Source organism: Caretta caretta, chromosome 3 (assembly GCF_965140235.1).
Source record: "Caretta caretta isolate rCarCar2 chromosome 3, rCarCar1.hap1, whole genome shotgun sequence".
NCBI classification, from domain to species: domain Eukaryota; kingdom Metazoa; phylum Chordata; order Testudines; family Cheloniidae; genus Caretta; species Caretta caretta.
The window spans coordinates 27,132,893-27,148,685 of NC_134208.1; the positions used below are offsets into that span (position 1 = coordinate 27,132,893).

The following is a 15,793-nucleotide window of genomic DNA, read 5'->3' on the forward strand; positions in this document are numbered from 1 at the left end:
CAACCTCAGCCTGGTCCAGTCCACACAAGAGATCCACTTCCTGGACACTACAGTGCTAATAAACAATGGCCACATAAACACCACCCTATACCGGAAACCTACTGACCGCTATTCCTACCTGAATGCCTCCAGCTTTCACCCTGACCACACCACACGATCCATCGTCTACAGCCAAGCTCTGCGATACAACCGCATTTGCTCCAACCCCTCAGACAGAGACAAACACCTACAAGATCTCTGTCAAGCTTTCTTACAACTACAATACCCACCTGCAGAAGTAAAGAAACAGATTGATAGAGCCAGAAGAGTTCCCAGAAGTCACCTACTACAGGACAGGCCTAACAAAGAAAATAACAGAACGCCACTAGCGGTCACCTTCAGCCCCCAACTAAAACCCCTCCAACGCATTATTAAGGATCTACAACCTATCCTAAAGGATGACCCAACACTCTCACAAGTCTTGGGAGACAGGCCAGTCCTTGCCTACAGACAGCCCCGCAACCTGAAGCAAATACTCACCAACAACCACATACCACACAACAGAACCACTAACCCAGGAACTTATCCTTGCAACAAAGCCCGTTGCCAATTGTGCCCACATATCTATTCAGGGGACACCATCACAGGGCCTAATAACATCAGCCACACTATCAGAGGCTCGTTCACCTGCACATCCACCAATGTGATATATGCCATCATGTGCCAGCAATGCCCCTCTGCCATGGACATTGGTCAAACTGGACAGTCTCTACGTAAAAGAATAAATGGACACAAATCAGATGTCAAGAATTATAACATTCATAAACCAGTCGGAGAACACTTCAATCTCTCTGGTCACGCAATCACAGACATGAAGGTCGCTATCTTAAAACAAAAAAACTTCAAATCCAGACTCCAGCGAGAAACTGCTGAATTGGAATTCATTTGCAAATTGGATACTATTAATTTAGGCTTAAATAGAGACTGGGAGTGGCTAAGTCATTATGCAAGGTAGCCTGTTTCCTCTTGTTTTTTCCTACCCCCCCCCCCCAGATGTTCTGGTTTAACTTGGATTTAAACCTGGAGAGTGGTCAGTTTAGATGAGCTATTACCAGCAGGAGAGTGAGTTTGTGTGTGTATGGGGGTGGGGGGGATGTGAGAAAACCTTGATCTATGCAGGAAATAGCCCGACTTGATTATGTAAAGAGTTGTCACTTTGGATGGGCTAGCACCAGCAGGAGAGTGAATTTGTGTGGGGGGGGTGGAGGGTGAGAAAACCTGGATTTGTGCTGGAAATGGCCCACCTGTTGATCACTTTAGATAAGCTATTACCAGCAGGACAGTGGGGTGGGAGGAGGTATTGTTTCATGATTTCTGTGTGTATATAAAGTCTGCTGCAGTTTCCACGGTAAACATCTGATGAAGTGAGCTGTGGCTCACGAAAGCTCATGCTCAAATAAATTGGTTAGTCTCTAAGGTGCCACAAGTACTCCTTTTCTTTTCACATATATGTATATGTACTTGGTGTGGGACTTGAATAATTAAAAAAAAAAGTGCTAATGTTTCTTGACAGTTTGTTATCACTAGGAGTTTAAACCCACTGATTATCAGCACATAGAGGCATCAACAGCCCTTTCTACAGTACAGTCTGACAAAATGCATCAACCCTAAGTTAGAATGGACTTTGTCTAGAAAAGCTGTGGAGATGATAGTTCTGTCAGTGCTCTTTCAGTCCTTGTTTTTTTTGTTTTTTTTTTTTTGTAGGTAGAATGCCAGTTACAGTCTGTTGAATAGATGCAATGTTAATAACTACTTTTGTTTTTCTCTTTCTGCCAATAGATCTCAATTACAAAAAACTAACAGATGAAAATGTAAGCCCTTTGGGAGTATTGGAGCCCATCCTTACAAGTCAGAACATCTTATCCATTTCCAAACTCGCTCCCAAAATCCCTGAGAAAGATGGTAGTATGCTCTCTCCAAGCTCTGTTTACACCATCTGGTTACAAAAACTCTTCTGGAATGGAGATCGCAAGCTCATTAAAAAAACACCAGAAACAACACCAGAGTGGTTAAGTGCATATGATGTGTGTGCAAAGTACTTTGATAGACTCTACCCAGGAGATATTGTCACTTTCCTTGATGATGTTACCTTTTCTTCAAAGGCTGTTACTAAGGTAAATATAATCCCTTTTACAAAAGAATTGCAAGTTTGGTTAAGCTGTTTAGATAATAAGTTTCATAAAGATAGTCCATATCTCATTTTTATCACTTTTTCTTCTAGGGAAATGTTGAATTAATGAACTGTATTAAAAAACAAAAACAAACAAACAAAAACCCAAACCTTCATTTTCATGTCTAAAATTGCTACTGTGGAAAGAAAATCTGTGTTTTAATTTTACTTTTTTATCAACCTAAATTCATGGTAGGTTCATCCTCCCAGTGAAAGAAATGCTTCCATGATCCTCCAAAGTCTCCATTATCCAGGCCGAGCAGAGAAATAGGGAAATGCTTTTCTCTGGTGTAAATCTGAAAATCTGTATTTGCTCCAAGTTTCCATTAGCTCCAAACCCAAGGATAATGGTCTGCATTCCTTGGATTTGTTAGAGATCTAATTTACTACTAGGACATGAGAACTCAATATAGAATGAATGTCTGATGCCCTTTTATGACCTACAGTTACAATATAAGAGGGTCTAAAAGATATCTCATGCCACAATTTCCATATTCCTGAAAGCCTGCTATTACAGTGTCTTACAAGAAGGTGCTGCCTTCAGGGCCCAAGCTCATTCTGCTGAATACGCAGTAACTTCTTCCACAAGGGAGGTCTGTAAAGTAAAATCACCTGGGCCTTGTTTCACACTTTTGCTACCCAGCACTACGCAAACTAAGTCAAAAGCCTCACACATTACCTTTGATTCCAGATTCCTGAGTGCTGTTGTCTCTAACTCTATATCTTAAAAAAGGATGATGAGAATTCTTCCTCCTCCTCCTCCTCCTCCTCCTCCTCCTCCTCCTTATTTCCTGTAGTTATTCATTCTGGTTAATCAGTTGTCATTCCCTCCTTTTTTTGGATATTACTATATACTATTTCCCAGCAGCTCATTCTGACTGGTTTATGACCCCTCTGCTTTTTTCTACACTAGTATTTGCTTGCTCAAAATTTTCACTTTCTGTAGCACAATTAGGGCACTAGGTAGACTAGGTGCTACCAGCGTTGAAATAACTGTCATCTAGACCAATGGTTTCTACATCTCTAGCTATGTTCTTCAAGTCTATCTTCTCCTCATAAGAATGGCCATGCTGGATCAGACCACTGGTCCAACTAGCCCAGTGTCCTGTCTTTTGACAGGGGCTGTGCTAGATACTTCAAAGAGAATGAACAGAACAGGGCAATTGTTAAGTGATCCATCCCCTGTCATCCAGTCCTAGCTTCTGGCAGTCAGAGGTTTAGGGAAACCAGAGGATGGAATTGTGTCCCTGACTGTCTTGGCTAACAGTCACTGATGGACCCCTATCCTATCAGGGTAACTGGTTTGATGGATGGGGGAATGTGGTGGACATAATACGGAGATATACCTGGACTTCAGCAGGTGTTTAACACAGTCATGACATCCTGATAAGTAAGCTGGAGAAATGTGGGCTTTGCAGAACTACTATTAAGTGAATACATACTTGGTTAAACAACCTCAAACAAACAAAGAGTAACTATTAATGGAATTATGTCAGATTGGAGGGAGGTTTCAAGTGGGGTTCCACAGGGATCTGATCTGGGTCTGGTGTTGTTTAACATCTTTATTAATGACCTGGGTCTCAGAATATAGAGCATACTATCAAATTTGCAAATGACACAGCGCTAGGGGGGTTGCAAACACTTTGGAGGATAGAGCTAAAATTCAAAGGGATCTTGATAAATTGGAGAACTGGGCTATAAACAACAAAATGAAATTAAACAAAGACAAATGTAAGTTGCTACACTTAGGGAAGAAAAAATTAATGGGGGATAACATAAGAACAGCCATACTGGGTCAGCCCAAAGGTCCATCGAGCCCAGTATCCTGTCTTCTGACAGTGGCCAGTGCCAGGTGCCCCAGAGGGAATGAACAGAACAGGTAATCATCAAGTGATCCATCCCCTGTCACCCATTCTGAGCTTCTGGCAAACAGAGGCTAGGTGCACCATCCCTGCTCATCCTGGCTAATAGCCATTGATGGATCTATCTTCCATGAATTTGTGTAGTTCTTTTTTGAACCCTGTTATAATCTTGGCATTCACAACATCCTCTGGCAAGGAGTTCCACAGGTGGACTGTGTATTATGTGAAAAAAATACTTCCTTTTTGTGTTGTTTTTAATCTGCTGCCTATTAATTTAATTTCCTGACCCCTAGTTCTTGTGTTGTGAGAAGGAGTAAATAACACTTCCTCATTTACTTTCTCCACACCAGTCATGATTTTATAGACCCTTATCATATCCCCCCTTAATAGGCTTTTCTTCCAAACCGAAAAGTCCCAGTTTTATTAATCTCTTCCCATATGGCAGATGCTCCATACCTCTAATCATTTTTGTTGCCCTTTTCTGAACCTTTTCCAAGTCCAATATGTCTTTTTTGTTATGGGGCGATCACATCTGCGTGCAGTATTCAAGATGTGGGCAAACCATGGATTTATATAGAGGTAGTTCATATTTTCTGTCTTATTATCTATCCCTTTCTTAATGATTCGCTACATACTTTTTGCATTTTTGACTGCCGCTGTGCATTGAGTGGGTGTTTTCAGAGAACCATCCACAATGGATCCAAGATCTCTTTCTTGAGTGGTAGCAGCTAATTTAGACCCCATCATTTTATATGTATAGTTGGGATTATGTTTTCCAGTGTGCATGACTTTGCATTTATCAACATTGAATTTCATCTGCCATTTTGTTGCCCAGTCACCTAGTTTTGAGAAATCTTTTTGTAGCTCTTTGTAGTCTGCCTGGGACTTAACTATCTTTTGTAATTTTGTATCATCTGCAAATTTTGTCACCTCACTGTTTACCCCTTTTTCCAGATTATTTATGAATATGTTGACTAGGACTGGTCCCAGTACAGACCCCAGGGGGACAGCACTATTTGCTTCTCTCCATTCTGAAAACTGACCATTTATACCTACTCTTTGTTTTCTATCTTTTAACCAATTACCCATCCATCAGAGGACCATCCCTCTTATCCCATGACTTTGCTTACCAAGCTTACTTTGCTTAATAGCCTTTGGTGAGGGACCTTGTCGAAGGCTTTCTGAAAATCTAAATACACTGGATACTAAATAACTGGCTTGGCAGCAGCATTGCTGAGAAGGATCTGGGAGTTGTGGTGGATCACAACTTCAGCATGTGTCATCAGCGCAATGCTGTTGCAAAACGCAAATGCAGTTTTGGGTGGCATTAACAGAGGCATAGAATGCCAGTCATGGGAAGTGATAGTACTGCTCTGCTCAGCACTGGTTAGGTCTCAGCTGGAGTACTGTGTTCAGTTTGTCACCAATGTATAGAAAGGATGTAGAGAAACTGGAGAGATCCAGAGGCAAGTAGCAAAGACCATCAAAGGGATGGCATGCAAGCCATATGAGCAAAGACTGAAAGAACTGGGTATGTTTAGTTTGGAAAAGAGGAGATGGGGGCGGGGGGGAGCATTATAGCAGACTTCAAACACTTGAAAGGCTGCCATAGAAAAGATGGAGAAAAGTTGTTCTCTTTTGCCACAGAGGTCAGGACAAGAGGCAATGGGTTCAAACTACAGCATAGCAGATTTAGATTAAATATCAGAAAAAACTTCCTAACCGTAAAAACAGTGGGACAATAGTACAGACTGCCTAGGGAGATTATGGAAGCTCCTTCAGTGGAGGTTTTTAAAAGGAGTCTGGATAGCCATCTGTCTTGGATGGTTTAGACAAGGGGTGGGCAAACTTTTTGGCCTGACGGCCACATCAGGGTTGCAAAACTGTATGGCGGGCCGGGTAGGGAAGGCTGTGCCTCCCCAAACAGCCTGGCCGTGCCCCCTATCCATCCCCAGCCACGCCACACCCCCTGACTGCCCCCCTCAGAACTCCCAACCCATCCAACCCCGCCCCCCCGCTCCTTGTCCCCTGACTGTCCCCTCCTGGGACCCCCCACCGCTAACCACCCCCCTGAGACACCACCTCCTATCCCCCCCCGCCCCAGCTCCCCATCCCCTGACTGCCCTGGCCCCTGTCCACACTCCCGTCCCCTGATAGTCCCCCCGGGACTCCCACGCCCTATCCACTGTTCCCCGTCCCCTGACTGCCCCCCCGTAACCCCCCTGCCCCTTATCCAACCCCCACTCCCTGCCCCCTTACCATGCCGCTTGCACAGCGGCATGTCTGTGGGGGAGGGGGCGACAGCAGGGGAGAGGCCACAGGCTAGCCTCCCCGGCCAGGAGCTCAAGGGCCGAGCAGGACGGTCCCGCGAGCCGTAGTTTGCCTGCCTCTGGTTTAGACAGAACTAATCCTGCATCTTGGAAGGGGATTAGACTAGGTGACCCTACCTGTCCCTTCTAACCCTATGGTTCTATGATTTTGTGATCCTCCATGAACTTATCTAATTCTTTTTTGAACCCAGTTATAGTTTTGGCCTTCACAGCATTCCCTGGCAACAAGTTTCAGAGTTTGACGCTACACTGTGTGAAGTACTTCCTTTATGTTAGTTTTAAACCTGCTGCTTATTAATTTCATTGTGTGACCCCTGGTTCATATGTTACATGAACGAGTAAATACCACTTCCTTATTCACTGTCTCCACGCCATTCATGATTTTATAGACCTCTATTATATACCCTCGTAGTCATCTCTTCTCTAATCTTTTTTCTACCTCTGACCAGCTAGCTCACCAAACACAAACACCATGTTTATCTCTCTTCCCCTCTTCAACATGTCAGCTGGTCCCTGCATCATGTTCATCTATAGCCCTTTCCTCTTCCACTCTCAACACACCTGTCTACCCCCCAACACTCCTCAGACCACCAATTCCCAGCATCCACTTTCGTTTCTAGCCTGGAACCCTGACTTCTTTGTTGTCATTAAACTCTGCTTGTCTGACTTGGGTCTGGACTGAGGTAGGCAAGACAAGTTTGGGGTGGGATGGGGGAGGAATGTTGGCTTCATTAGGGTGGGTTGCTGTTTTTTATTGGCTCTGCTGTCTGTTGTTGAGCTGACTCTGTGCTTCATTGATTCCCACCTTTACTCACTCTCCCTAACTGAATAGAGAAAGAAATGCAGCCTCTGCTATGTTTATCTCTCCTCTTGGAGTCTTTATGATTCTTGCATTCTTATGTTCTCTTGGGGGGGGGGGGGGTGTGAGTAGAGAAAGTAGGACTGCTGCGGTGGCTGAGGTGCCAGTAGAAAAGTTTAACAGAAGCCTCTGGAAGGTTCTGTTCATCTCCCTTAGGCAGACTCCAAATTACTCCTGGAGGAATTCTGCACCAAAAAAATAAAAATTCTGTGCACAATATTTTAGAATTCTGCAAAATTCTGCATATTTTTTGTCAAAATAACACTATATAATCACGCCAGTTTCAATTCATTTGGTAATTTATTTCAAAATATCTGTCAGCATGTTTGTCTGTAATAATACAGACAAAACAGATTTGGGAAATCTTTTTTTTTTTTTTTGGACAAATATGTTCCTTATTAGGCATATTTAATACAGAACTTTATGTAATAATTCCTTCAAACTACAATACAGAAAATAATTCCTGCACCCCTCAGAAGCAGTGCAAAGGCTTGGGGAAAGTAAGGGGTAACAGAGGAGCTGAGCGAGAGGGAAATAATTGCTGGGAAGGAGTGAACCTGGAGGGTTGTTGGGTGTGGGTGGGAGAAGTATGGAACAGTTATTTGGGCAAGGGAGGGATTACTAATGAATTGGAGAGCCTCCCCCATGCAGACCTTGGCTGGACCCCTAGCCTCTCCCATTCAGCCAGGCATATCTGCATATGTCCCCATGATTCCCTGCACATTCACTCAGCTGGGCATAACTGCCCTTGTCCCCCATGTGTCCCTGAACCCTCTCTCCCACTCAGCCCCTGGCTCAGTGTTACCCCACTAGCCCCTGTGCCCTTGCCCCGCCTGTCTCTCCCACTCGGCCTTCTGAACCCCGGTCTGTTTGATCTCCCAGCAGCCCTCGTCCTTCCTCCGTATCCCTTGTCTTCCTCGCCTGGCCCTGTGGGCAGGGGGGTGTGAGGAAAGCAGCCTCTGCCCTCTTCGTCTCTGCAACTGGCTGCTCCGGCATGTGAGCCAGCTGCCCTCTCTTCTGGTGCTACATTAGCCTCTGATGGGCAAAAGGTGTAATTGCAATGTGACCCCGCTGACGGCTTCCCTTTGCCTCTCTGTCAGAATCAATTATTTGGGGTGGGGGGGAGTCTGCAGGGGACATTAATTCTGCGTTTTCATAGTCATAGAATCATAGAAGATCAGGGTTGGAAGGGATCTCAGGAGGTCATCTAGTCCAACCCCCTGCTCAAAGCAGGACCAATCCCCAATTTTTGCCCCCAGATCCCTAAATGACCCCCTCAAGGATTGAACTCCACAGCCCTGGGTTTAGCCAGTGCTCAAACCACTGAGCTATCCTTCCCCAGTGGTGCAGAATTCCCTCAGGAGTGTCCAAATACAGCAGCAGCTTCTTGAACATCTCCCCCAAACATTCCCAGGCAGCTTATTTAATACATGTGTTAGGACTGGGAATGAAACAGTCCTTTAGCTAAACCCAGGAAATGGTCTGCCAGTTAATTGCCCAGCTTTCCAGCCCAATACTGGCATGTACTGGAGTCCATTAAATAGCTTCCTAATGGAAGTGTATTATGAAAATATTACTGACAGAAGTTTTCAGAAACTACCGATCACTCTTATTTTTAGCTCTGTTTGTTCCCCTCACTTTGAATTTATCAGCGTCAAAATACTACTTACTGCATATCAGCTGTCTTTAGATTCTAACTTTTAATAGCCTTCCCCGTCCACCCCTCACTTCAAACCTTATCCCATTTAGACTCTGTATTAGTCATGTAATGATCTTCCAATCCCATTCACTCCTTTAGCCGTCAGCTCTCTGATCTTTTAGCAGCTTTGAAACAAATCTAATTTATCCTATTTCTCTATAGCTGTCTTTAAAATATTGGTTCTATTTGGAACTAAAACAGGGATGTGATTCTAAATGCATTGAAAACCAGTGAATGGATAAATTGAAGTCCTGAATTTGTTTAAAGAAATTACCCTATAAATTTCCAAAATAGGAGTCGGCTCTGATTAGGTTAGGAAGAGAGGTTAAACCAATAGTTCTTTTATACATTATTTATAAGTGACACTATCAACCTGTTTAGAGACATATTTATCCATATTAAAGATATAAATCCTACACCAGGGATGCTGAATGAAATATAAGCTTCTTAAAGAAAGCCACAGTATGTGGCCTAAATAAGATGAGTCACTTCTTATATACCTTTTATCATGGAATTTACCTAAAAGATACCTGACCATAATTCATTGCTGCCAAGTTTCTGCATCTGCATTTGAGACATTTATCTTCCCCCTCCTGGTGTCCTCTGCTCCTAAGTGGTAGGACCAGACCATGCCTGAGTGTCCACATCTCTCATGATACTGTCAGAGAGATGATTATAGTCTCTCTCACTGGCAAATGTCACACGTGGAGCTGCACAATGCCGACACTGGGCAGGCCTGCCTACAGAAATAGGAAGACTTTTGAGAGGTCTTGGAAGGTGAAGCAACAAAACAATTGTATGGGGGAGCCCATAGTCCTCCATGAGAAAATCGTGAAATGTCCTCTTCCGCAACACAATACGTTCATTGCTGCCATCCCTTTCTTCTCTAAAGTTAACTCCCTATCTTTGTACAGGCCCCTGCTTCTCCCAGCATTTCTCAGGATCTCCACTCCCTGATCCAGCTACATCTTTCCTCTCCTTAGCGGAGAGGAACAGCAGTAGAAATGGGAGCCCTAGTAAAGGGTAGGGTTGCCCCGAGGCCATGCCCCTACCTCATCCCTTCTCTGAGGCCCTGTCCCCTGCTCACTCCATCCCCCCTCCCTCCGTCACTTGCTCTCCCCCACCCTCACTCACTTTCACTGTGCTGGGGCAGGGGGTATGGGGTGGGGGTTGTCTCCTCATACATATGAGAAATAAAAGTGAGGTGTGTGTGAGAGAGAGAGCAACTAATCCAAGGGATTCACATGAAAGGAAGAATTTGCTGTACAATGTGAACATGTGTACATTGGTGTGTGCAAGAGAATGTGTTCTGTGTACATATGTGCAGGTTATGTGCCAGAAAATGTGTTGTTTTTAGTGGCTTTGCTCAACTGGTATAAAGTATTACATTAATTTCTAATTATAGCAGTTTTTGTGAAAGTCCACTTCATGTGTGACTTGCCGGGGGGAGTAAAAAGCAAGATATTCTTGCGAATATCATGATATTTAAAGATGCAACATCTCTTGACCTGACAGGGCTTAAAACATTCTGCAGACAGGCACAAATGCTCTCAGAACCAATATACTTTGGTATATTACCCTGAAACAGAGACAAAAAGAGAAATATTCAAACTTCTGCACTGCTTTTTGTATGGTGTTTTGCTATTCATTCATCTATATGCCTCAGATCAGAATTAATCTTATGCCATACCAGTATTTCATATTGCAAAAAATTTAAAACATTATCTACCTGAATGTAACAATACCCCTAGCTGGACTGTCTGCAGGGGTTGATCTAAATGCATAAGCCTCTACTGCTGCAAATAAAAGACCAGATCCATTAGCTTAGAGACAATAGCAGACCCATTTGGCACAGACTATCATTTATTACATTTGTACAGTGCCTAGCATTACTGCAATATAAATGTTAAAAATAATATTGTGTAGCCACAAAAGAGTGATAAAGAGCCATTCTGCAACAGTGTGAGTTACATAAAAAAGGGAATTCCCCCCCCCCCCACTTCAGGTTTTCTAATTGTTCTCTGAAATTGTTGCCTCTGTTAAAACATGTGATTTGAGTCTGTAGCCTTTTCTTGTGGCAGATGTCTTTTTGCTTTTAAGAAATGCTCACATCATAGATTCTCCATTACAGTAATGATCACATCAAACTTTTCAATCTTCTTGTTGGCTTCCTATTTATCCTTTTTGACAATCTGCACAAAGGTCTTAATATTTGAGGGTTTTTTCAATTCCTTTATTGATAACGTAGCCTTTTGTTTGGTTGGTTTTGCTTAAGAGTATGTTGTGCCTTCAAAGAAGTGCTGTTTCAGTGCTCAGAGGCTGTTGTCCTGATTCTTTGTGGAAAAAAATACTAAATATCCTTTTGACAAATAAAATACCAAAGCTGTTGAGAAACATGACAATAATTGTGGTCTCCCCCCTCCCCCCTTTGTACATTGTCATTACCAAGAATACACTATAAATAGGGACAGGCACAGGATGTCAATAAGCTGCAACTTTAGTCAACAAAGTAAAACATAAATCAATGGCATAATCAGTAGTGCTGCTTGGGAATCTTTGGACTAAACATTTTTGCATCAGGAAATGCCTAATCACAAAATCTTTTTTTTGTGGAAAAATATCTGTTTTGAGAAAACTGTCTCAGGTCCAGAATGGAATTTCTGGTCAAACCACAAAACAGAGACACTTACTCCACAATAGCCAGAAGTGCAATGGTTTTGCAATTCACCAGGGATGGAGGTGACCCAGGTTCTGGTCTCTGCTCTGCCTGAACTTAGGTCTCTCAGATCCTTGGTGAATAGAGTATTTTTGGAATAGAAAACCAGGGTATAGAGTCTCTTAATCTCTCTAATTGAACCTGTTCCCAGAATAGCTCCTCTTGGAGCTTCAGAAAAGGGACGCAGAGTTAGCTTTGCTGAGCCAAAACTCCATGTTTCATTTTATCATTTATTTTTTAGAATATATATTGCATTTGTGTTAAATGGTATTACAAAAAGAATCCCCTTTGAGATCTTTTACTGACTTTGGACCCAGTTCTACCACCCTACCTTCCAATGAGTAGTAGCTTAGTTCCCAATTCAGAAAACCATGTCAGCACATGTTTGAGTCAGTTCATATTTAGAAAAGCACTTAACTACATATGTAACTGCTTTCCTGAATCAGGACCATATACCAGAAATAGCCTTAGCTCTGCCTATCTGCAGTGCTGCATACTGTTCAATGATAGTAAAGTTCTGGAGTCAGGGTTTCATGTACAGGTTAATGTTATTAGTAGGAAATACACTTTTTCGTAGTAAATAAATTTACATATTCTGCCAGGAATTTGCCTTTAATATAAATGTACATTTCAAAATAAATGTGAAATTTCCCTCGAGGAATTAAATCTCTAGAGCTAAAATTATGTATGATGTTCCATGGTTTATAAATGAAATGAAACAGGCTTTTAGGATTTTTTTTCATTGCAGATTATTGGCTATAAAATTAAACAGTTTTATATTCATAAAAGAAGCTTTTAAAAATATTCTTTATTTTCCTTCCATGCAAACTAAGATGGAAGTAGCCCCCAAGCTGTTCTAAAGCACTGTGCATGATAGCAAATCTCATTACTGAAACTGACTAGAAATAAAGAAGATAGCCACTCACATTTTGAATGAAATAAGAAGAAAATCATAATATATTAGTAGTGCTGCATTTTATCACTGTGCAAAGATGAAAACAAAATTAAAATGGCATTGGATAGCCCAGTACTCTTTTTAATGATCCAATCTATATATGCATATGGTTTCATGACTTCTAAGCATACAAAACATTTGGATACCTCTCCAGAAATTAATAAAGCAAGGTAGAGTGTATGCATAATTCTGCTTTCTGCATCTTTGTAACCATAGTTTGGACATCATAATGCACTAAAAGGGTAAAGAAGAAGATATGATGTTGGTTTAATCTTTTCCATTGTCTTTTTAGTTTTAGGAAATAAAAATAACTCTTCAAAGTTGTTGAGCCAATTTAATATGATTTGGTATAAAAAAATCTTGATTGCCACTGGTCTCATGCTTATACTAACATTGTATTAAAACCTTATTTTCTTAGTTGACTACAATATTTCTTTACTTTTCACAGCAATGGAACAGTTCACAAAATTATTTGACTTTGTGGAGTTTTATAGTAAAATATCAATTAGCAAATTAAACAAGTTAATTCTCTTTAATCCTTTAGCACTCAAAAAAAAAAAAAAAAAGAGGGAGGGAGGGAGAGAGAGAGAGGATGTGTTAGTAAATTCAGTTTTCATTGAAAGTGCCCATTGGAGCATTTCCTGTAGTTCAGAGCAATAGCCCTGAAAAACCAGGGTAACCTCTATGTCTAGCATTAAAGAGTTTTATGGTGCACAAGTTTTAACACTGATAATAGGACATCATTGACTTTGCAACCTCTGTCCCCTGTGATAGTAAAACTAAATGGACCTTATTCAAACTCTAAAGATGAATTTAACTTTTTTATACAGAATGTTATCTGTTACCTTTCCTTTAAAAAAAATAAGATTCTTGCAATATTGGTTCTACTGCAGTTATCAATGAAAGACAACAGGAATCAACTGAGTAAAACTTCTCATTCCGACACTTCATTCTAGGTACAGGAAAACACCACAATAAGTTGTGATAAAACCAATATTTCTTTTTAAATGATTACCACTATAGAAATGCAGGTCTGAAAGACAAAAACGGGTACTTTTTTTTTCTCCAAGTATCTCCAGTGTCAGGGTTTTATATTTAAAGAATGCACCTCTACATCATCTAAACCTTGCAAGTATTGCCCTGGTTATGCAAAATATGAAACGGACTGTACAAATAACTGTAAAATAACTGGTCTAACCATCAGAAATATTGTTTCTAAAGTGAATCAACAGACTTCTATTCAAAAGCAGCAGAAAGTGGCTTTAACTTGTATTTGTACTATTTCCCATTGGAACAATAATAATTTTTCTGTGTTCAAAATCAGTGCGTATATCAAGCTATTTTGTAGTTACATCTAGAATGTTCCTGACAGATTGCAGCTAATTCAGAGTGTGTGAATATGCATAAGTTTAAATTGTTCCTCCCATTATTGATATTGTTGATGATGATGATAACATTATGGTATCACCTAAGAAGCCCCAACCGAGAGTGGAGCCCCATTGTGCTAGGCACTGTACAAACAAGTTGCAAGAGACAAGTGCCTGCCTGAAGCGCATGCAGTCCAAAGAGAGAAAATTAAAGTAACCCTTTTCCTGAGGCACAGATATTAAATGATGTCATCAGACAGGGAATCTGTGGCAGAGCAAGGAAATGAAATCACATTTCCTGAGTCCTAGTCCATTGCTTTAGCTGCAAGACCTGCCTTTCTCTCATGAGCATAAAGTCAATAGTTCCCACGATGGACCTTCAGACAACTTGCCAAATTGGTGGACCTTACTATTTGCAGAAAGAAAATTGGGGTTCATGTTATATAAAGGTTCAGTTCTGTTGTTTAAAAAAAGTCATATAACCAGGCTTAAACGATATTAATCAAAGATTAATCAGCGCACTACAGAATACAGAAAGGAACATTATACAGTATCAAAATGATCTGGGAAAATGGACCTGCAGCTTGATTCCCTGTCAACTACCTTTCAGAAGTTCACCTCTGTATATACTGTTCTTATATACAAAGAAATTCCATTCCCATAATTTACTTGCCTGTGGGGTTTCTTGCCCATGGTATTTCAATTTATGTGATCAATAAGCTAAATACATCTATAATCAAGTCATTATATCACAAAACACCTGTGGCAACAAGCAGATCCTGATGAGCTAAACACATTTTTCAATAATCATTATGCCATCAGTCACAGAAGACATCTGTAATAACAAGTATCTCTAATCAATCACAAGTAGTCCCTTTCTGGACATCTGGACACATTTCCTAAAGGCCAATAGGTTAGAGTAAAGAAATTACATACAATCCATCATTTGGTAACACACAAAAGTGCAACGTAAGTTCAAAGCATCTAGCATACAGATACAGAGCACTTTGGTTCAGATACAAATGATTATGGGATTTTGGTTTGTACTGCTAAGAGTAAACCTGTCTAAATTTTCCTGTTTCCCTCAAGGGAATTCCCTTCCACTTTCTCATGCAAACTCCTTCTGGAGTTCTCCACAAGTTACTGCCATTCTTACAAACATATCTGTTATTCTCTCAGTACCCCTCTATCAACCGCTTTTCTATTCAAGATCTGGGCATGTAGACCCAATCATTGTTTCGTACCTCCTGTGTGTCAGGACTTTGAAACTTGAAATTATATTCACCTGTTGCCCTTTAGTCACTATTTTGGTAATTTTCTCAAAGCATGCTAACAACATAAGCTTTGTAAAACTAGTTAATCCTACAGTGTTAAGTACATTTAAAATATTGGTCTCATCCCAAACTTAAAAAGCCTTTATGTAAAATCTTAATTGTGATTTTTAAATAGGAGAAAGGAGGGAAAAAAAGTTCAAGTACATTACTTTGAGATCCTATTTGAATCTTTAAATCCAGGTCTGGGAGATGGCGACTTCGATGTTGGGAAACAGATAAGGGGGCTCAGTGAACTGACTGTATCTTAGCTACTCTTCTTGAGAGACTGTCTTTGCTAAGAGTATTTCTGCCCATTTCCTTTCCCTGTAGATCTTAGCTTTGGGGGAGCTAAGGTGTATGCACACCCCGTCTCCCTTCGGGTGGAGTAGGGTTGCGCTGATACTACAGATACAGTCTTTGAGACTGGGCTGGGCCTCACCATAGTGTGGCCCAATGTCCAGAGTCAGAGTGGTGGCCCTCGGG

General features: G+C 41.3%; 1 protein-coding gene across 1 annotated transcript in view; it reads left to right on the forward strand.

Moving 5' to 3' along the window:
* The window catches only part of NBAS (NBAS subunit of NRZ tethering complex), a 408,512-nt gene that overhangs the window by 280,977 nt on the left and 111,742 nt on the right, over positions 1–15,793 (forward strand). Inside the window, exon 44 of the mRNA XM_048845538.2 lies at positions 1,819–2,153. Coding sequence (XP_048701495.2) covers positions 1,819–2,153 — 335 coding nt within the window. The remainder of the gene's footprint in view (positions 1–1,818; positions 2,154–15,793) is intronic.